This window comes from Aricia agestis, chromosome 7 (genome assembly GCF_905147365.1).
Source record: "Aricia agestis chromosome 7, ilAriAges1.1, whole genome shotgun sequence".
Taxonomy (NCBI): Eukaryota; Metazoa; Arthropoda; class Insecta; order Lepidoptera; family Lycaenidae; genus Aricia; species Aricia agestis.
The window spans coordinates 12,786,958-12,810,831 of NC_056412.1; the positions used below are offsets into that span (position 1 = coordinate 12,786,958).

Here is a 23,874-nt window from a genome sequence, read left to right on the forward strand (position 1 = left end):
GGAATAGGCTAACTCGACCGGCTCAATACCACGGCCTCAAAGAAAACAGGTCGCCAAGAGATTAAGGCGAGCCCAAATTACCGATTAGGGTCTAAATTCCCTTTAAATCAATCGACCAGAGATACGAGGTATTAGAATAGGGCCCTGTTAATCGGGAAATCACTGTAGTTTCCATAAAATTCCTAAAAAATACAAATCAACAGTACAGTTATAAAGTCTTAAGTTCATTTTAATTACATGCTTACTGTTCTTCAAACTCATGTTTTGCATAATTATGTGAACGTTTTAAATTACAAGAGTTCAATGTTTATTTCGTAATAAAAACGGCAGCATCAAACTATTTTGTAACTTCGTCCGTTACTGGTCAGTTATTTTCATAATATGTAAACTGTCTAATTATCAGTCACCCCACCTGTGCAGCAAAGCGTATCTCCCCAAAACCGGCGAATCCATTCAAACTTATTCATACCGTCGCAGTACATAAACGCTTTCCGACTAAAACATATCTCGTTACACAAATTTCGAAATAGGTGACACAGTTTTATTCATCAGTGTTTTGTTGTTGCGGTCGAAATGTTTATCAAGAAAATCGCGAGTGCTAAAGTGCTGTTTGGGACTTTTAACACGATATTTTTTGTAAGTATTCGAAGCTGCCTTAGTAACAACGGTTAAATTGAAGTTAAACACTGGTTTATGTTCCGTAACATCTTTGATACATTACTTATATGCTGTAGTTATTTGCTCTTGAAAATAATATTTTCTCGTTTGTTGTAACTAATGATAAAGTCGGTTTTTTTGCTATAAGTAACTTTTTATTACAATAATGTATATATTTAACTTTATTGACATAGTTTTTTCTGTAAGAATTCATCTGTTAAAAGAAATTACTGATGGCATAATGAGGGTTCCATTTCCCAAAGAGTAAAAACAGGACCCTATTAGGTACTAAGACTTGGCTGTCTGTCCATCCAATTCCAGACTCCAGGCTGTATTTTACTTTCTTTACTTCTTAATTATACTTAATATTTCAGACTTGCGGTTTCGTAGAAGTGGTATGCGGGTTCCTTCTACTGAGCGATACCAGACGGATTCTACTGTCGCGTCTACTAGCAACGCCGGAAGACGGGTTGGATGAGCCGCCGTTCTACTACGTAGCACTAGCGCTGCTAGCGTCAGGCCTCGTCGTGTGTGTAGTAGCAGCTATAGGAGTATGGGCTACTTACATGCCCGGATATATTATATTGACCTTTGTAAGTTGATGTCTTAATATTCAGGTGTACGAAATATTTTATTTGTAATTCTTTGTTATATTATAGAGAGCGGAATAGCCTATTAATACCCGAATGGCACACCACCCTGGTATTTAAAACAAATTGCATAAAGCTCATACACTTTCATTTTGTGATTTATATCCATTAATAATAGTAAAACTATTGATATTATAAGGTTGAAACACTCACGGATTTAGTCGCGTAGCACTTTTATTAATCCCGACGTTTCGGCTGCTTTACAGCGGCCGTAGTGGACTGAGGTGACAGGCGTCCAATTCATTGAAGTTCTTCAGCAACCCAAAACTTCAATGAATTGGACGTCTGTCACCTCAGACCACCCGTGACCACGGCCGCTGTAAAGCAGCCGAAACGTCGGGATAAAGTGCTCCGCGACAAAATGTATAAGTGTTTCAACCTTATAATATGATGAGTGATACTCGCGTAAACTTAAGAAATCAGTAAAACTATTTTTACATTTTTTTTAATGAAATAAGGGGGCAAACGAGCAAACGGGTCACCTGATGGAAAGCAACTTCCGTCGCCCATGGACTCTCGCAGCATCAGAAGAGCTGCAAGTGCGTTGCCGGCCTTTTAAGAGGGAATAGGGTAATAGGGGAGGGTAGGGAAGGGAAAGGAATAGTTGAGAGTAGGGAAGGGAATAGGGTAGGGGTTAGAGCCTCCGGTAAACTCACTCACTCGGCGAAACACAGCGCAAGCGCTGTTTCACGCCGGTTTTCTGTGAGAACGTGGTATTTATCCGGTCGAGCCGGCCCATTCGTGCCGAAGCATGGCTCTCCCACGTATAAAAATATAGCACATTAAATATAGCACTCGGCAATATTCACTTTTCTAAAGAAATTACTAATGAATCCTTTCGATTCACCAGTAATTTCTTCAATCAAAAGTTTACCGAATACTAAGTACCTAATAACAAAATAGTACTACTTTTTGGGAAGTCGCTGAAAACCATTTTCTTTTTCAAGTATTTCCTGCTGATTCTTGGGCTGCTGCTGTGCGAGTGTGCGGCGGGAGTGGCGGCGGCGGTGTGGCCGCGGTGCTTCGGCATACAGAGCGCGCGGGGCGGCGCCGTCGGAGCCCTACAGAGCTACTACGCCGTTCCCGACTACGAGGAGTTCACATCCGCGGTGGACTTGGCTCAAACTGAGGTAAGATTACGGTTTGTAATATACCGCTAAAAGAATGTAACAAATGATTTTGTACTTTTTAAGTTTGATTTAACAAACTCATAGTGATATGATACAAATCACTTTGTTTTGTTACATCCTGCCGGTGCCGGTTATGGTCCGTGCAGTCCACGAAGACGCGTCCCACCACTTTTTGGGTGAGCATCTTTCCCTTTGACCGTGACGCTTTTTCTTAATTGGTCTATTTATTGTAGTGTGCGCGTGCACTCATAGGTAATTAGTGTACTGATTACACTCAAACATTGGCGAAAGCTTGCACACATATACTATAAACTATTAGGAGGAGTAGTGGGGCGCGTCTTCGTGGATTGCACGGACTATATCAGCAGACGATATGAAGCAGCGACACTACTAATTTCTATAAAGTTGTTTGAAATTCCCTCCGTAGTTAGCTTAGCGATTTAAATCTCTTTATATACAAAATTAAACAATCTTTAATTCGTCCAGCGACACGTCGTCTGTGGTTGCTTGATGTTGTTTGCTACCAACCGGCAACTTTAAGGGACCGTCCGCGCTGCGAATTTTATCCGCGCAAATTTTTTCATATTACCGCGAAATTTTTATTGGCAGTGCGGATACTCTCATAAGATTGAATGAGCTACAGAAGTGCCAATAAAAACTACAGCGCGGACAGTCTCTTAAAGTTGCCAGTTGGTAGCGGACAACATGTCGAAGCTTAATCGCAGACGACGTGTCGCTGGACGACGTATGGATTGTATGAACTTGTATAAGAGCTTCATGTCGCTAACAACGGAGGGAATTTCATACAAAGGATACATTGTTTCCAGTTGGAGTGTTGCGGCATGTCAGGCGGACGCAACTACGATATGTCGGTGTGGCAGCTGCGGCGGCTCGGGCCGCGGGGGCTGGCGGTGCCGCCCTCCTGCTGCGTGCAGCGCCCCCCGCGCTCCCACCTCAACCCCGCGCCGCTCAACGAGACGCGCTGCCAGGAGGTGACGCCGAGCTCGGAGTACACGCACCTAGAGGTGGGTATTACCCCCCCTTACTATCTATACTTGTAAAATATGTTTAGCAAGTAAGTATTCATGAGTCGTTAAAGTAGTTTCAACAGCAAGAACAAAAGTTGTCAAAAATTTAACATGTGGAGTTTTTAATGAGAAGGTAGATTAGATGCAACAATGTAGCAAAACTTAGGGCCTGTTTCACCACATTCTGATAAAGTGCCGAATAGGGTATTCACAGCTTTTTTGACAGATTCTCCATACTTCATCTGTCAAGTTATTTCGTGGATAGCCTCTTCGACACTTATCAGGAAGTGGTGAAACAGGCCCTTAGTATCTTTGTGTATAAATAATATAATTAATTAATTACTTAGTCGACAGCACAAGTTGGGTAGCCACTATAGCCCGGAACCCAGTTAAAACAGGGGTATTGATCTATGATTCTGAATAAAACATTGACAGTTGCAATGAAGACAAAAGTTTATACTTTGCATATCTGCATAGGCTAACAATTAACATAGTTAAACGTCATGACCAAAACCTATAAAGTAGTAGGAAATCGTCCGCAATCATACACCATCATTACTTCGTCTACACTATGGCGATGGCTTGTAGTGGGCCAGCATGGTCCATTGTGAAGAGGCATCTTTATACACACACTGTCAAAATTAGCGGAACATTGGTAAAAAGGGCCAAAACTTGAACTCAAGTGGGCCGGGCTGTATGAAAGCCTTTTTTATAGCTTCTAAGCTCATTCAAGAAATAAAATATTAAACAAAACTGGCAAGTTGACAGGTTTTTATAGCAATTATGCCCTAATAAGTGTTTTTCGATTATTGACGTTGTAAGTGTTCCTGATAAGAATGGCGCTTTAGCGGGGTGCAAGGTATGCTCAACTCATTTGATTGTTTGGTTTTTGGAAGAACACATTGCTTAGATACAAAATTAGTGATTTCCTAGCATCTGCGACAGCTAGAGCTGTAACCACGATAGAGAAAGGTCACACCTACCGTTCGGTCAGTCAGGCCAGGTGTGTCGGCTTCCGTGGTTCATCGTAACTTTCAACGCTTCAGAGAGACTGGATCTTACGTTCGGAGACGAGAACAAGGCAGATATCGGGTGACAATGGTTCAGGATGACCATTTTGTAAGGAAACAAAACTTAAGAAATCGACCTCAAACTGCTATGTAGACACGAAACCTGTCGGAACAGGTCCAAGATGAACGTGTAAGTGATTGTACAGTAAGAAGAAGACTCAAAGAAGTTAAATTAAACTCAAAAGTGCCAGCAAGGGCACCAAAACTTGAGACAGGACACCGAAGAGCCAGGCTAAGATTTGCGCGTGAACATCAAAATTAGACAAGTGAGTGAAATCTTGTGCTGTACAGTGATGGGAGCAAATTCTGTGTACATTGTATTGACAGGCGATAAAGAATGTGGATAAATTATAAGGAAAGCTACAGGCCATCAAACTTACCGGAAACAGTGGCCTATGATGCAGGCTTCGTAATGGTTTGGAGTTGCATATGATTTGGAGCCCGCATGGAGCTGATGATTATAGATGATGGTACTTTGACAATACAGAGCTATAGCACCGACATCCTGGAACTGCATGGTCTGCCTTTTACACAGTTTTAGGTAGTAATTTCAATTTTATGTGCGTCCATAGAGTAAGAAAATCGGGCATTATTACCTAAACGATGCTGGCGTAGCCATAGATGGCCAGCGTGGTCTACGGATGTGGATCCGATTGAAGACGTGTGGCACATCAATGGGTGAACGGTACGAGTTAAAACTCCAGCTCCAAAATGTGTCCAGGAGCTCGAGTTGGCGCTATTGGAGAAGTAGGAGAATATCCCACAGGAAATGATTGACAATTAAAATGCAAGCATGGAATGGCGTATCCAGGCCCTCTTGAGATCCATAGAAGGCATTACACCAGCATTACACGCTTTTAACATGGCATTTCTTTAATAAAAATGGAGAATTTATCTTAAAAACTTACTACTGAAATTTCAAAGATTTTCTTAATTTTTTTATTTTTGTTGATTTTTTTCTATTTTTCACGTTTTTATGCCCTAAATTTATATAAAATTTATTTTTTAATAATCAATTAGTAAATAAATAAATAAATATATAAAAATCAGTGAACAATTAAAAAAAAATTTAAAATTTTGTTATGTGCCTCTAATTTTGCCGGTGTGTTTATTATGTTACTATTTTAGCGTGAAATTCCATTTCGAATTTTGGAAACATCATTTTAATCTATGTTTATATTCCAGGGCTGTCTAACCAAACTGGAGGACTGGTACCAATCGCAGTACTTCATGTTCATGATATCTCTCTTCACCGTGGCAGTGTTCAAGCTGGGTATTCTCCTGAGCACCGTGTTCTCGTGTATCAGCATAAGGAGGCGGCGGCAGAGCTTGCAGTCTTTAATTATAAAACAGCACAAGAACGGAGACCTGTACGGGCGGAAGATCGCTCAAGCGCACGACGAACCGATCACCGCCAAATACGTTCAACCGAATAACTTCTACAGCCCCCGAGTACGGAACCCGAGGATTTTCAACACCAAACCAAACGAGATGGTATGAGATTTAGCCACGGAGATAAACGCTTTGGAGAGGAAACTGGAGAAGTTCTCAGATTTCCTGTCGAAACACCAGGCCGAGTCCATCATGTGGTAGTACCATCTGAGAAATGGATTCATAGGCAGATGACAGATTCACGTAATTTGGTCGGGTTATGTCAATCTTAACAGACTTTTTACGTATCGTAACATTGATTTGGCATAACCCGACCCGAATTACGTAGGACCGCAATCTGCCTATAAGTCTATTTCTTTGATGGCACTTGCATAGAAGCTATTGATGATTTGAAATTTTATGTGCCATATTTTGCATTTCATATTCGCCACGTCTAATCTTATTACGACAAACAAGTGTCCATATGCCATACGCCTTTTGAAAGCTTTTATTTTCAATATGGCTGCTTCCTAATATTCATGCAAAATAGTACCAGATGTATATAGCTTTATCTCCATTGGCTCAAAAGTGTCCCTAGTTTTAAGTTCAACAACTTAGATAAGGTAATATTAAGAATAAAGAGTCGAATAAAACGATTATTTCAATATGCAATATTATTTTCAAAAGAACATTCAAAAATTGGTCCTAAATTTAAAACATTGTTAACAATGGCTCTGGAATGTTTCACTTGGTTTTAGCTGTTACACAGAGAGCATTTTGTATACTTATAATACATTCACTACGGATTTATATTTGAGTTAAGTAATGATATCGACCTTCGCAATGTATATTGTATAGCATGACCCTAAGTTAATTATTATTATAAAACGGGTGTTACAAAATACAAGGTCTTATTTTACTATTTAATATAAACGACGTTCACTACAAAAGCAAACTATCAAACCGTTTTCGAAGCTAGAAATTGTCAACATACAGACTACAGAGTATACGATTTGTAAGTTGGTCCCATAGTCGCAGTCAATATTAAATCAGCAAAATCATCACCTTTTTTTGCACATTGTAACACTAATTCCGTGTATATATGTTACATGTTACAGTTGAGGTTATACTTAACAGACTTACAAAAGAAACAATAACTAGACAAAATTATGTGTTATGAATTATGATAGTAACAGAGAAAAACGAAATTAAATACAGTCATTTTGGGTAACTTTGAACCACGGTTTAACTTTTAACAATACAATACTTAATGTATTGTTCAAAGTTAAACCGCAAGTCAAAGTTACCCAAAATGGGCGTACATACTGCATAATAAAATATTAATTTGCAATTGCCTGTATACATACAGATATTCAATACAGTCACCAATAACATTGCTCGGTCGATATTCTGAATAAAACGTAATGAACATTCGAAATAAAGTAAAACCAACATCCTGAATATTCCAGAATCCGCGCCGTCTAAATGATACACTGAGATCCTTAACAATAACAATAGTCTATTTAATATAATTGATTCTATTCGTCTATACCGCCGGCATCACAGTACTTCGCTAGTATCTTAGGTACAGGAATGATCTTATATTAACTTACGAGTAACATTTACATTTCAACTAAACTATATCGGGCCTTATAGAGGCGGAGTGACGAGCCGCGCTCACAATCTTCCTACACAATTATTATATTATTACACATAATATAATTTGTATTTAAGGAAATAAGTAGAAGAAAAAAAAAGAAATATTCAAAAACATTTTTCAAACAACACTCAAGAAAATTACCATAAAGAAAGCTATTAAATAAAATTAATATATTCCGTCTAAAAGATTCTTCGATAATTCAGCTTACAATACTGTTCTTGTTGTACTGGACGTAATAATAATGATCGTGTGTAGGAAAGATCGGGGACGCGGCCCAACGGAGGTCCTGTATTACAAATAAATTACTACGTCGTTACATTTAAGCGATACGTTATATATTATTGCCCCGATATGTCGTTCATAAATAAATTTATAAGTGTAAATAAAAATATTGAATTGTCTTTTGTGCTATTTTAATATTTGTAAAAAATATACAACGAACACTGCTACTCCACTCGGAAGATATCGGAAAAGTAGAAGAACAACGACTTGCAGATAAAACCTACCAATAGATTACAGTATTTCGTACAAACGAATTCACTTGCACCCGCTAAAACCTATACACTTTAAAACTTTTATCATTAAAATACATATACTACAAAACGATCGGTCAGAAAGTTTAAACACATCCGAAGATTCGCAAAGGGATAACAACGACTTATGTAAATTTTAGATGTTAAATTCATTCGATAACTTTGGTCTATTTAAATATATTGGTCGCGAGCCCGCCGACGCCGCCGGCCGCGGGGTCGGCTGACATAGAAACGTGGCCGTCCTCAGTCCACGCACGCACTAGCGAGCTACGATCTTGCATACATCTCGTATTCAATATGAAGTATGGCCTTATAATCCAGCTTTTCAACATATTAAGGCACCTACTCGTTCACAGATTTAAAAATTCCGGGTCAAGTTACTGTCAACTACTAATCAATATTTTTTTGTTTGTTAGTTACAATAGTAGCACGCTAGTGTATACCCGTCTTATCATCGATGTTAAATGTTAATGTTAGCAGTTCCTTTATGTCTATCTCCTACTTAATTTGAAAAATGACGCCACTCGTCGGTATACTCTCAAATAAACAATCGAAATAGTACGCTTGTAAATGTTATTTTAAGTAAATTTTTGCTACTTTATAAGTAGTCCTAATTGAACATCAATAGAATTAACTTCGGACTTTTGCCCTAAGGGCTCCTTATCGATACATCGATAAAACAAAAATGGAGATACATGGATAATAATTTACAATATTGGCCTGAAGATTCGAGGCTCACTTCGGGCGAAGTAGAGCCGTGTGTGCAGGAAATACGACTCATATTCCCGAGCGCTTCAGCATTTTACACGGTTAAACTGCCAAATTGAAAACAGTTGACAGCTGGAATACTGTACGCCGAGTCCAAACTCCGAGAGAGATTTGCCACATTTTATAGTATATCGTTGAGTAGGAAGGAGTTGTCCAGGGAATTGAGGAGCTCCTGTGCTGTGACGTTGCTCGCGTCGCTGGAAGGCATGTTGTCTAGGAAGTCGAGGTTGAAGTCTGCCGTTTGACCGCTGAAGGAAGAACTCTGGAGCGAGGGGAAGGAGTTCTGGCTCTGCATGGGCGCGCTGGATATCATGCTCGGCTGCATGGAGCCGGCGTGCATGGACTGGCTCTGCATGCCGTTCTGCATGTTGTGCGAGTTGCTCATGCCCATGCCCTGCATGGACATTGTTTGTGACTGGTTCATGTGGATGTTGGACATCTGCAAGCGAAAATTTTCAATATTACAAATACATCATTATAAATAATTACAAATTTTACTAGCCGTCTGATGCTGCTTTCTTATTGATGTCCTTGCTGATTTCTTATTGATTTGGAAAGACTTATAACTGAATGAGTCATGAGAGTCAATTTATTTCAATAGGTATACTATAACTTTAACAATTACGTTATGGTTATGTCAGGTCTTATTTGTGTATGAACATAAAAAAATTGTATCCGCCACATTTCATGAAAAAATATCAAATATTATATTTTAAATAATTCGTAAAATCTTTAAATTGGTCTCAAGCAGGAAAATTGCAGTACAAAGACTGAAATAATAAATGTTCGTCATTAACTACGCAATCAATTTTCCCATATAGATTAAGCTTTGACCGTTGGGGCCATGGCGCCAATCTGGGTTAAACTAATCTTTGATCAAAAATTCTGTCTCTTTCGTTTTTCGTATTTATGAAAAAGAAGGCATAATAGAACAACAAACGATTAGGATTAACCAAAGTTCGGCGCAGATGGGCCCTAGTGATTATTATTTATCTAATCTCTAAAAATATACGTCATTATTGGTTTCAATAAAATTAAAGTAATTTGGTTTATTAACGTTTGTAGATGAACAAAATATTTTTAGAAATAAATTGTTTTCGGGAATTAATATAATTTAAAACAACAGGCAGCAAATAAGAAACCATAAAAAGAGCAAAAACTTTTTTCAAGGTACTTTTTTTGTTAACAAAACAACAATGTTTTTCCAGTGTTGATCTTAGAGTGCTTCGTTTTTGTTTATTTTCCTCCACCCTTTAAAAATGTTACTTATATTTTCCATAAAAGTGTACGTAACATAAAAGTGTGTATGTTGCACAAGCATACAAACGATTTACTTTAATAAAAGTGTATATTGTATAACATAATATATTTTTACATTGAGTACATACTTTATCAACACACCGACGAAAAAAGGAGGTGTTATAAGTGTAACGTGTGTGTGTGTGTGTGTGTGTGTGTGTGTGTGTTGTGTGTGTGTGTGTGTTGTGTGTGTTGTGTGTGTGTGTGTGTGTGTGTGTGTGTGTGTGTGTGTGTGTGCGCGTGAGTGCGTGCGTGCGTGCGTGCGTGCGTGAGTGCGTGCGTGCGTGCGTACGTGAGTGCGTGCGTGCGTGCGTACGTGTGTATCTAGGGAATGCAATCTTGGACCAAGATTGACTATTCAAGATCCTGGCGTCTCTTTTCTGAATCAAGATTGGTCAGTTCGAGATCCTGTTGAGATTCGGGTCGAGATCTTGGTCGCGAATTAAGATTTTCGGGATTTTCGAGATTTTCGAGATTTTCGAGATTGAGCAGAATAATTGAAAAAAATGCGTTTTTTTGCTGCAAATTGATAGTAACCAGTATTTTAATATTAAGTAAATAGTAATGTATTAGGTATGTAATGTTTCAAAGAATTTGTTTTTGAGATAATTGGGTATTACATAACAAACTAAGTTTTTACAAATTCAAGTTTTTTGAAACATAAAAATCTGACAAGTTAAGGCGCAGCGCAGACGACAGACTATCTATCCGTGACGCACAAGACGCTTATCTGTCTACTATAATATATACCCTAAACTGTGGTTCGCGCTTTGCCGCGCAGGTATGAACAATCTGAAAATGTCGAAATCTTGTTACAATCTTGGACTATTTTATCTAGATCGCGAACAGGTTTTCGAAATTCAGGATTGATGGCTTTCAAGATTGAATCTTGGAAAATTACTCAAGATCTTGGTGGAATCTTGATCTTGCAAGATCAAGATTGCATTCCCTAGTGTCATCATCATCATCATCTGCCCGTGAAACAACTTGTGTAAGCAACTTCCAATGATTTGATCTGTTCCATGTTTTGTATTCTGATTCCTGACCCTCATTTCAGTCTTGAATTACGAGGGTTGTCTTTAAAGAACAACGAACCTTATTGGCATACCTAAACTTACAAGTACTTACTTAAAAATGACGTATTTTGGTGTACACCTATGAAACATACGCCAATCTGTTTATTGGCGAAGATGTTTACAAACAATAAATACCCTGTGACAAAATGTAGTAAATTATATACTTTCGGAGTTATTTCAGTTTGAAAATGTAAATAAAATAAATAAAATATAATAAAAATTGTTTTATTTCCGAATAAATTTGTAACAAATACTTTCAGAACGTTGATGCTAATGGTGCCTACCACCGGTTAAAAAAAAATAACATTCTAGATATACAATCTGAAATGTTTCAAAAAGTATACATTTACGCCATTTTGTCAATGAGTATTTGTTGTTTGTAATAATTATTTTCTCTATCGATTGACGTATGTTTCATAGGTCTACACGAAAATAACTTTAGGTATGCCACGCTCCATACAAAAAGGATCGAAATCTTTTATTAATTTAATAATCCTCCCTATATAATCCTCGCTAATAGGTATTAATAAATACGAAATTGTCTGTCTGTGACCTCTTCACGCGGAAACCGCTGAACCGATTTAGACAGGTATGGAGATACTTTGAGTTCCGGGAAAGGATACTTTTTATCCCGGAAAAATGTACGGTTCTCGCGCTATTTGCGAATTTCTGCGCAACGGAGTTGCAGGCATCAACTAGTTAAGGGGGCGACTGACCCTAAATTTTCGATTTTATAAATCATTTTTATACTTGAAAATAAGCCCCGAATTGTTTTATTTTCAAAAATTAGATACTACATTTTATTTCCGAGAATTCGATCTGAACAAAAACACGATATCTTAAAATTTTCTCGATAGAAAAAAATCACAAAGATGCATCTAATTTTCACGACTTTTTCATTTATTGCCATAACCGTGTATTGCCGTGCCATAAGTTAATATTTTAAAACATTGTATAAAATTCCATCATTGAGAAACCGACCTAGCGGATTTCTAAAATGTTATATATTTATCGAGTTATTCAGAAAAAACTAATTTGGCGATGAATTCGCGTCGTCCTTTTTCACCTGGCATATGAAAGACGGCCGTGAGTGTGAAGAGAGACGGACGATGTTTGATTTTTTTGGGTTAGTCGCCCTCTTAATAAAAGATCATTTACCTGTCCTTGGACGCTCATCATCTGATTCTGCTGCATGATAAGGTGCGACATTGACGAGTCCCGGTTGGACGCCCTGTGAACATGTAAACAGAAGTAAATAACGTGTAAACACTGTTATGTCAACAGAACGTAATCGTAAACAAGGTGAGCGGGCCACAGAGGTCGCGAGGAAATAATGCTCCTATTCTATTAATTATACTGTTATAACACTACGCCCTCAGCAGAGGACAAAAATAATTGTGAGGAAGTTGAAAGATACTACAACATGAAATGAATAATTAATGTGATAGAGGAACTATCAAGACTCAGCGGGGCTAAAATGGTCACAGCAGTTCCTCTCATTCAATTCAGCAAATGAATTGTCAAAACTGTCGAACTGACGAATGACAAATTAGTACGAATTACTAAGCAGAGTGACCATTTAGCGATTTAAAAAATAATAATAATATGTATTATGATTCATAATATGATTCTCGAAAACGATCATTTTAGCCCCGCAGTTCATAGTAATCCGTCACTAAATTAAAGAATAAAAAAATTGGTATAATTTCGTTCAGGACTATATTACCTGAACGAAATTATATTCCACAACTTTGCGTTAATAATAATTTTACTTATGCTTTTTTAAACACTATGAATAAAAGAACACTGCAAATCCAAATAATCATTTCTAATCTTTATAAAAATCATATATCTGAATTCTGAAGTTAAAGTTCACAGAACTTTGTTTTAAGTATTAAATAATAATGATACAGCCACCATTACACAGCTTGGTAGGTATATTATGTGTTACAAATATTACAATAATTACGCAGTAAAACCCGAGTAATTGAAGATTGTATCAACATGATAAAAACAAGTCATTAAAATATAATAAAATTTTATACTTTATAATATCATGTTTGCAAACAAAATTATTTTAGTTTTTGCTTCACGGGACTTCCCCAGTTGCTTTGCCAGTAACCCTAGCATGGCCACCAGTAGAAATGCGAAAGTATAGACAAACTGAGGACATAAACTAAAGGTGCCGTTCCGATCTTTACTGCGGCCAAAAAGCGGCGACCGACAAAAATTCAATTAGAATGCCACTTTATGACAGACTATAAGTATATGTCATAGAGTAGGATATTATTTGAATTTTTAGGCATATGACAAGCAGATGCATTTCTGTACTGAATTGACAGATTTCCTGAGCGTGAGACGTCTTGCAAATCTGACAAATCCATACAAATTTAGAAATGCATCTACGCGTCGCGTTGCGGTCTGAGTAGACGTGTGTTAGTCGAACTGGATTTGACATAACACGACAAAATTACGTAGGTCCGTCATGTGACTATGAGTCAATTTCTCTGATAGTACTATATTTATCAGAATCGACAAACTGGCGCCTAGATAGCCTTAAGCTAAGCTGGCTATACTACACATTAACATAACTCACCTCTGTTGCTGCTGCTGCATGATGTGCTGCTGCAGGCGGACCTGCTGCAGCTGCGCCTGCTGCTGCGACATGTTGCTGCTCACGTTCCCCATGTTGCCCATATTGCCCATGTTGAAACCTGAAACAGCCGCGGTTGATTTTTTTTTTTATGAAATAAGGGGGGCAAACGAGCAAACGTTTCGCCTGATGGAAAGCAACTACCGTCGCCCATGGACACTCGCAACATCAGAAGAGCTGCAGGTGCGTTGCCGGCCTTTAAGAGGGAATACTATATTTTCTTTTCTTGAAATAAATATAATATCACCATTATTATTTATTACTATCACATACATAAACAACAAGTCTATAAAGAGAAATAAAGAACACACAGTTTCCTGTAACACCAATATGTATTAAGTACATAGTATTATACGAATTCGTTTTTGCTGATCTAGAGAGCCGCTGATCGTATGCAATGGCCTGTAGATTACAAACCACGGGTTGCGGTTTACTCCAGTCATTACGTCGGAAGAATCGGGTTAGAAATACAAATGAACCGAGAAAGCCAAATTTTGGATATTACGTGTTATTGGCTTAAGTTCAAATTGTCGACCAACCTTGTGGGTTTTCCGCCATGTTGAAAAAAGGGTTAAATTTAGTTTTTTCATCAACTCGGTTCCCCGTCGGCCGTCGAAATACGAAATCCTTTTTTTTTCACCATTCCCCACGTAATATCCAAAATTTTGCTTTCTCGGTTCATTTGCATTTCCAAATGTGTATAATGGAGTAGTTGCTGACCCCTGGCCTAAATTTATAATACTATATTTTATAATTTATATAGTTAATTTTATTTATGGGATTCGACATAACGCATTGCACACGCCATGACATTTAGCAATTTTTACATAATATGCATTCTCTACATTAGCTGGTGTACATAAAAAATAAAATAAATAAAAAATGTTTTATTTCTGAGTAGATTTTAAGAAAATACTTTCAGAATGTTAATATTAGCTACGGTGCCTACCACCGGTTCGGGAACTATCCCGGTGAGAAGAACCGGCGTAAGAAACTCGCACGGGGCCCACTTTTTTTACCAAAAAAAAGTGAGGTAAAAAAATTAATCTTTTAAAATAAAATTTACAATGCTGTAACTGTACGGATGTAAGACCACAATTACCTTGATGGTGGTGCGGGAACTGCTGCCGCTGCTGCTGCTGTATGAGCACGTGCCTCCACTCGGGCGGGTAGTGTCGGGCGTGGGGGGCGAAGGCGCGGGGCGCGGGGGCCGCGGTCCGGGGGCGAGCCCCCACAAACCGCGCCTTGTACTCCGGCGGCGGCGGCCGCATCTGCTGCTGCTGCGCCCGCAACATCTGCTGCTGCTGCTGCTGCAACATCTTCGCCTGCTGCTCGCGCGAAATCCCCGCCGCTGCGATACCTTCAAGTTAAATTGTTTGGTTTAATATCGATTTTTGATAATTATTAAAATTCATACTTTAATATTATAAATGCGGAAGTCTGTCTGTCTGTCTGTTACCTCCTCACACTTAAACAACCTAAACGATTTTGTTAAATTTTGGTTATGCGACACTATACGCAGGAAAAACATACTACATACATAGGATACAATATTTTATCCTAGAAAAATATACTACTGTACTGTACTCGGTGAAACATGGCGGTAGCGGTCATTGACTCCCTGTCAAAAACTTGTCATTTTCTATACAAAGCCGCGATTGACAACATCTGACACTACATTGTCAATCGCGGCAAAAAGAAAATGACAAGTTTTTGACAGGGAGTCAATGACCGCTACCGCCATGTTTCGCCGAGTACAGTATAGAATTTCTGCACCGCGGAGCTGCGGGCATCAACTAGTCAAATATAATTTTGAAAATACTCCTTTTTTTTCTCGTTATTGAGTAAATACCAACTTTTTCGGAACGCTGAAAAAGTCGCTTCGCGCGTAAAATTCTAATAAGATTATAATTTCAGTTACGGAAAAGTTGATTACGAAAGCAGTTTTTTCTAATAAAGTCATTCTCTAATCTAATCGTCAGCCAATATAATTTGTATCGATAACAATCGGAGGTCTTATCGACACAAAAATTTTCATTGTCATGTCTGATTATACATTCGTGTAGTAAACATAAAATGTCGCTACATGCTAATTAGTTATGTTAATTAATAGGATAACAACACTAGCTACGACTTACGAGTACTTTTGAACGTGAGTGCCTATTAGGTACACAATCAAATTAATTTGAAATATTGCAATCAGAAAACAAAATCATTTTGGATAGAACCCGTCTCTACATATTATTTACTAAATCTAGAACATTATTGGGATTGATAAAAATCTTTTCTCCACGTTAAAGCTATTCCATGTCTTTACTTCCATGTTGTTAAAGCCATTTGACAGGCAACGATAGTCACATACTATATGCACGGAATATAACGATTAACGACTCAATAATCTTAGCGTTAGCTTTTGCATTAAATATAAAAATTTGAAGAACTCTAATACAAATAATTATTTAGAACCTATTTCAGGTAAGGTATATAAAATATGCCGACCAAAAACACGATATAACGCTAGTGCAGTGTATGACGCTAGCAAATGCAGTCAATTTACATGTTACATACAAGGATACAAGCCTGACGGGCGACGGCTGACCCGATTGCATAGCTAGCGCGAATCTCCAATATTTTCTAGAAATCTAAACTCTACAGTGATTAACTCACAAATGTACGATACAGAATCGGCCAGCTGATGTCTACAGTCTATGTTGGATTATGTCTACATGTATATGTATATATTATGTAGGATTCTAGTAGAATCCGAGTTATCCGACCTACATGTCTATAAATTTCGGGACTCCGGAATCGTCATTTCTTATTTAATATTTTCATGGAAAATTGCTGAGAATTTAGATGCATTAACTAGGAATTCTCAACTCAATTTTGGGCTCAGTAACCAACTCGAAAAATCCAATAAAGTAACGTCCAGGGGAAAAATTATAGTGCATTCGATTCAATTTTATAGCTGCATCATAGGTTGCCTTTTAACAATTTGCAATTATTATCAGAACAACACCTAATGGTAATTTAGATTATGTAATTTTTTGTATGCTTGAATATTTTTTGTTTCTCATTAGGTATACTTCGTTCAAGACCAAGTCTGCCTACCTAGCATACGCCAACGAGATATCTCACTCTCGAGATAATTATATTTTGACATTATGAGACGAGTAGTTACTCGTCTCATAATGTCAAAATCTCGACATTATCTCGACCAAACTCTATAAAAATGTGTTATTTCGATGACAGATCTACGCGAGAAAAAATGTTTGTCTTGCTAGGGTGAATAGAGATGAAGAGACAAACCATCAAACATCGAGAAAACATGTAGAGTGAGATATCTCGTTGGCGTATACTAGGTAGGCTGATAAAACCAAAGAGTAGAAACCTTTGTTTACTGTGTTTAATGTTTGTGTTTAAATAATAAATTGTTATTAAATACTCCACCTAACCAGCCAGACTGTGATAATATACGTACAGAAAAAAATCGGCCAAGTGGGAGTCGGACTCGCGTGCGAAGGGTTCCGTACCGATACAGAGCAATAATAGGCTAAAAATTGTGTTTTTTTTTTATATAGGCTGTTACTTGTATGTAAGATGTATTTTAATTTATTATTAATAATTATTATTCAATATTAAAAAACACATATATTATAACAAAATAATGTGTGAAAAATTCAAGTGCCTACCTCTTGCCATTATTGATATAGAGCGAATAACGGCGAAAAAATCACGTTTGTTGTATGGGAGCCCCCTTCAAATATTAATTTTATTTTGTTTACAGTTTGTTGTTATAGCGGCAACAGATATACACAATCTGTGAAAATTTCAGAAGTCTAGCTTTAGCGGTTCTTGAGATACAGCCTGGAGACAGACAAACGGACAGACAACGAAGTCTCAGTAATATCCCTTTGGGTACGGAACCCTAAAAAAAACATAATACTCTTCATGTACGCAATCGTTCACGTACTAACTATGCTTAGGGACGCCATACAAAATGGATAGATTGGAAACACCAGTGAAAAAATTGTATAGCCATTAGCCATTGTAGACAATAGAGTCCTAACTCCAAGCGAAATCACTATAAAATCGAGAAGCTCAAATGTGACACGTTTTAGCGGTGTAAAGAGCACACGTCGCTTTTTTTAACCGACTTCCTTAATGTCTCTCATTACAATTTCTGGAGTGCCGAATGTTGTATGTGCCTGAGTGGTGTATGGTTAAAACCGTCTGAGTTTGGGTACAGAGGCGCCGGAAAAATACTCTTTGAATTTTGAAACGAAACGGTTACTTTACAGCTGCATTTTTTTGTTAGAATTCGTTAAAAAAGTCCAGGGGAAACATTTTTCGGAACGTGACGGCCCCAGATTTTGTACGTCGGCCTCATACAGTAAGATTGTAGTGTTACTTGTCCTTCACTCGCTAGTGCCGAGTTTCGTCGCGATGGTATCACAATGAGACGTAGGTTACGCAACTCAAATTCGACTTTCAATTATTTCGTCGCACATATTTCAATGTTAGTTTATTAGTATACAACATCAACAAAATTCCTGCTCGACCAGTTCAAAAGCCTTAGACAAGAAAGCTATAGAAAAGACAACTGCAAACGCGGTACTACGTATTTTCATGTGATTCTGCGTATGCTCAATTCAGCGGCGCTTTTCGTCTGTTTGGTCAAGCGGCAACTTGGTCTATACTCTAGTCTATAGACATATTTAGACCTAAGGGCTAAGAGTTTAAGACCATAATACATCTTTTACAACGCGGCATGGACATGGTTTGTCCAAGGAAAACTGCTAACGCAACTATTGTTAGCCTCCTTTTTGGATGTCACTTAAAAACTTGGATGTTTCATTTCTACCGAGAATCCTGAGTCTGTGAATTGTGATGTGTCATGTGAATCACTGGTCCTGTTTTAAAACAATTCTTTTTATGATTCATAATTATTTTAAACTTTTTTCCCGTATAAAAAAAACTTTACGCTCGTCATGTTGCTGTCTTCGTCTGATAGGTTGGAAAAGCTACATGACAGAAGGACATGGACAAGCGTGAATATTTCAATATAATAAGGCACTTGTGGATAAATCTTTAATCAGCTTCTACCTCGGCTACTGAGGCTCAGTATCAGCTTATCACTACGCTGCACTGCAGCTTTTTAGCAGTGCAATATAATAATATTATGTCATAGTTTACATGTAAACAAGGAGCAGTGTCGGCCAAGGCCCTCGTCGCCTCGACCCCGAAAGGCGATGCCTCATACAATTGTTTTTGTTTTTGGATTTTTCCTCTCACTCATTCCTTTGCTCAAGGAAAGAGTAAAATAAAATACTTTTGTCGGCCAATGCGATAAGTGATAACTTGTGGGTTTTTTCTAAATTCGAATGTACGTTCTGATAACATTAAACAGTTAATACCGTTCGCGTTAGTCTTTTCCCACTAGTAATAAGTATTTTTTTTTAACGAAACTCTTTAAATCAAAAATGTTCATTTTAAATGTTGTAATATCAAGTTAGGCTAAAAATCACACGTACATAAATGGCGCATTCAAATACAATCTGCAGGAAGTAAAAAAGGGTTTTTCATACAAAAGACAATTTTAGGTGCGACCTTTGACCTTCGTCACGAACAAGCAACAGCTGCATTAATTGCACCTGCTAATGCAAAACTAAATGCAAATCGACCGACATGATAATACATAAGAACTTGCATTACATATTGTACGTATTTGTAGACACGATTGGTATACGTGGGAGAGCCATGCTTCGGCACGAATGGGCCGGCTCGACCGGAGAAATACCACGTTCTCACAGAAAACCGGCTCGAAACAGCGTTTGCGCTGTGTTTCGCCGAGTGAGTGACTTTACCGGGGGCCCAAACCCCTACCCTATTCCCTTCCCTACCCTCCCCTATTCCCTTCCCTTCCCATGCTTACCCTCCCCTATTACCCTGTTCCCTCTTAAAAGGCCGGCAACGCACTTGCAGCTCTTCTGATGCTGCGAGTGTCCATGGGCGACGGAAGTTGCTTTCCATCAGGTGACCCGTTTGCTCGTTTGCCCCCTTATTTCATTAAAAAAAATAAAAAAATAGGCCGCGCACTACTGTAAGATCGCTCAGTAACAACTAAGAATGGAAGGAGGCATTGTTAATTTTTTATTTTTTAGATGTCTTTGGTGAGACGAGGGGTGAGCGGGTCGGGTCAGCTCATATGGCGACACGCTATTGGTAGAGACTCTACCGTAGAGTGATCATAATATGAGTCGTTATTGGCCGATCGCGATCAGCAGCACACTTTATTGGTAGCTGCCATACGTTATTGGTAGATAGTGTACATGATATGCACCTGTAATTGCCCCTTAGGACCGTGCGTTCTTAAAGTTGTGCGCGAGCCGCGACCTATAGACAAGTGTGACAGGTAACTATATTGACTGATATGAGTAATGACTCCTGCGCAAGAAAAATATGAAAACTATTCCGTAGGTATCTGTAAGAAAATATTGATTGACTACCCCTGTCCCCAACGGCCAACTTTTGCAGTTTGCACACACTCTCAGTCTCAACTGGAGACTCAATTCATTGCCACCGAGTCGACTCTACACAATGGCGTATAATTATATAGAGCCATCTCTTTAGATGACTATTGATACACAAACACATAATCAGACTCTTCTGTATTAGGAAAATCGAATAAAATCAAACATCGATACCCTACCTATACGATCAGATGCCAATTATAATTAAAATCATATTCGTATTAATAGCCGGACGGTGAAAATGTCATATACACTCGCTCGGTGTAGGTAGCCGAGTGTGGGCGGGTACGCGTGATATGCACTATTTTGGGATGTTTCATATTAAATACTATCGGTTTGGAAACAATTCCAAAATTATAATCTTATATTTGACTTCGGTTCGGCCAAAAGCCGTTTATCGCACAGGAACCGTACAATTTTCAGGAACAAAAGTATCCTTTGTCCTTTCCCGGGACTCAAAGACCTCCATACTAGATTTCAGAAAAATCGGTGCAGCGGTTTGGGGGTGAAGAGGTGACAGACAGACAGACATACTTTCGCATTTATAATATTTGTTTAATAGAATTATGGATATAGTTGGTATTGTACTAGCAGAACTCTAGAGCGAACATCAGCGGGGCTAAAATGGTCGCTTTGAAGAATCATGATATGAATCATAATATGGTTCATTTTTCTAAAACCGCAAAATGCAACTCTGCTTGCAATTCATTTCTGTATTTTCGTACTGATTTGACATTTGTCAGTTTGACAGTTTTGACAATTCATTTGTTGAATTGATTGAGAGGAATTACTAAATGTGACCATTTTAGCCCCGCAGACAACAGACATCAAAAACAATGGAGTTCTGAGTTAGATCAATACTTATATCAGACGCGATGGCTTAGCGCTCTTGTTGGTGCAGAAGCTACATAAAATAGCTGTGAAATAGCTGAAATCTGGAGAGGAACAAAGGCCAGTTGTGTGAAGCCCAGCTGACAGATTGCGACTTGTAATATTGTCACTACCCAACCAAATAAGGGAGATCCGCCAACTGCCTAAGATTTAATTTCTCTGATGGTACCAAACCAACCTATGACCGCTCGTGGTTACCAAACCGCCAAATTATAGAAATGTGCCCCCTATTGTCCCAGGGTCGTTCAAGTTGTTCTATCGTACCCGCAACTCTACCTTGAGCGGGGAGTATGGCACCATGGGGTTTTAGTTTTAAACCCTACGCCAGGGGAGTCCCACATACCCTGATCGATGTCCCCAATCCGCCGGGATGCGTGAAGACCCCATGTAAAAGAGGTCTCTGATGGTACAACTAAAACCGCGATTATAAGCAGCTTACCCAAAGGCTGCTGCGGCGAGTTCCCTGGGCCGGCTGGCTGCTGCTGCGTCGGCGCCGCGGGCCGCGACCGCATCGACGACATGAAGTTCATGCTCTGCGACTGCGACACCGAGTACGAATCGCAACCACTGCCTGCTACAAAAAAAACATATTATTAACTAGGGGTCCGCCCCGGCTCCGCCCGTGGTACATATATAGTCTATAGCACTCAGGGACACCTTAATTCTTAGCTATACATTGGTCAAAGAATTTGTGAAATTGGTCCAATAGTGCCTGAGATTATTGCATTCAAACAAACAAAAAATCTCTTCAGCTTTATAATATTAGTATAGATTTACGAATCAGTGGCGTAGCTAACTTTGGGAGGCCCCACAAAACTTTTCGGGCAGTCTATAAAATGTTTTTTTCTACAAACTTTTACACCCTGGACCTTTTGGCTCGGTATAAATGATACGGCTGATAAAGAGATGCTTGATAAACTTTATAAAGTCTGTGCACAATAATAAACTGGTGACCAAAAGATCCAGATAATATTGTATTATGTAGAGCTTCCATGGATTATAAGTTCTTATATTTTAAAGGTAAGCCAACCAAAAGTCCGTACAACGAAGATATTAACGTTTTATAGCTTACAATTTTATTACATAATCTTTAGCATAATATGTTATTATAACTAGGCTATCCTAATATAGGGTAAAATTATATTAATAATAAAAATACCAAAACCCATAATCGTCTGTCCGTTATAAATTATAATTTTCAAGTGCAAAAATTAATGCAGCTGGAAGTGACGACTGCAGTCTACTTTTTTGTTTTTAATTCATTACCTTTTATTTAAAACAACTAAAACACAACTCGTCGTATAAACAATAATTACTCCAAATAAATCAACTTCCGAAACATTTCAAAAAGGAATAAAACGCTGTGCCAAGTGCCAAGTGGATGTATTTGTCATCGTGTGAAGAACATGTTATAAAAGGGTACGCCTTAAAATGTGTTTTTCACAAACTCGTTTTAGTCCATTGATAAAACAACACGACATACACACAAGTTAATAGTTACAAAACAACACTAGAGTTACTTCTTATTTATAAAAGAAAAAATATTTTAAAAACTCATTATCTTCAAAAACTCTATGATATTCCTGGTGACGTATCCTGAATATTTGCTATGCTAATTGCTAACTGCCTACGAATTTAAACTTCGGAATCGTTAGGTCTCTAATTTATCTAATTACAAATTAGCCCTTAATTTATCGCTACACGCTTTTGTCACCCACCGAAACATCTGGAACGGGCCATTAGACAGAAATCGTTAATCGCGTTTCCCAATTAGCAATAGCGTTTGGGCGTACAACAAGAATTCACATGTGGAATTCGTGAGTATAAAGCGCAATAAAGTCGTCAATTTATGTCATCTCAAGCTGTGATGCTGAGATCGCGTGCGTCAACCTCGCAGACCCTTCCATACGTAATACAACGTATGTCGGTGGCGTAGCCAGCTTCAGACTGGCCCTTTGCCTCGTGTTTGGGAATCACACAAACACAGTGTTGCTTGTTTGTCTAAGGCCGGTGTAAATAGTCAGTACTCAAGATGCATCTCGGTCTCAAGATGCGGTTCGGCACTATGATTGGTCCAAATTTTGACAGACAACCAATCACAGAGCCTGAACCGTGTCTTGAGACCGAGATGCATCTTGAGTACTGACTATTTATACCGGCGTAACTGTACGAAGGTTGAGTAGAAGTCGAAATTGACGAATTTGAACTATGGCACTATCTTCAGAGCCTTACCCCTATAACCACCACGAAGCGAAATATATAATGGATAAATAAATATTATTTTAGAAATTACATTTTTGAGATTTGTCTTACACATCAGAACTCAGAATAGAGTAATCCGGGGGCCCTGTAACAATAACTGTTAGCTACGCCCCTGGCTACTGCAGTATGAGCCATACGACTTAACCCTTCAGCATAAGGCGTATTTTACAAGTTCTACAGTCTTCGTAGAGGTGTAGAGATGTAGACTATAATACTACTCACTAGTGCAATGTACCGAGCGTTATGAAAAATAAACGCTTTACTCTTGTATGTATCTGACTTGATTTGGACTT

At 38.4% G+C, this 23,874-nt stretch overlaps 2 protein-coding genes across 3 annotated transcripts in view; one reads left to right on the plus strand and one right to left on the minus strand.

The window, feature by feature from the left end:
- The first annotated feature begins 303 nt into the window (after positions 1–303).
- Positions 304–6,547, plus strand: LOC121729080 (tetraspanin-17). The gene is made up of 6 exons (XM_042117468.1): positions 304–314; positions 540–636; positions 1,032–1,250; positions 2,255–2,437; positions 3,265–3,462; positions 5,721–6,547. Exons 1-6 carry the CDS (start codon positions 304–306, stop codon positions 6,033–6,035), a joined length of 1,023 nt encoding a protein of 340 aa, XP_041973402.1. The 3' UTR covers positions 6,036–6,547.
- A 656-nt stretch (positions 6,548–7,203) lies between these two features.
- LOC121729170 (neurogenic protein mastermind-like) overlaps positions 7,204–23,874 on the minus strand; it is a 78,806-nt gene continuing 62,135 nt past the window's right edge. The window contains exons 5-9 of one of the 2 annotated variants that reach the window (XM_042117600.1): positions 21,759–21,890; positions 14,998–15,255; positions 13,839–13,956; positions 12,401–12,473; positions 7,204–9,306 (exon numbers count right to left, since the gene is read on the minus strand). In XM_042117600.1, coding sequence (XP_041973534.1) covers positions 8,989–9,306; positions 12,401–12,473; positions 13,839–13,956; positions 14,998–15,255; positions 21,759–21,890 — 899 coding nt within the window. In that variant the 3' untranslated portion in view covers positions 7,204–8,988. Of the gene's footprint in view, positions 9,307–12,400; positions 12,474–13,838; positions 13,957–14,997; positions 15,256–21,758; positions 21,894–23,874 lie in introns of both variants that reach the window. The other variant, XM_042117599.1, reaches the window with a different exon arrangement.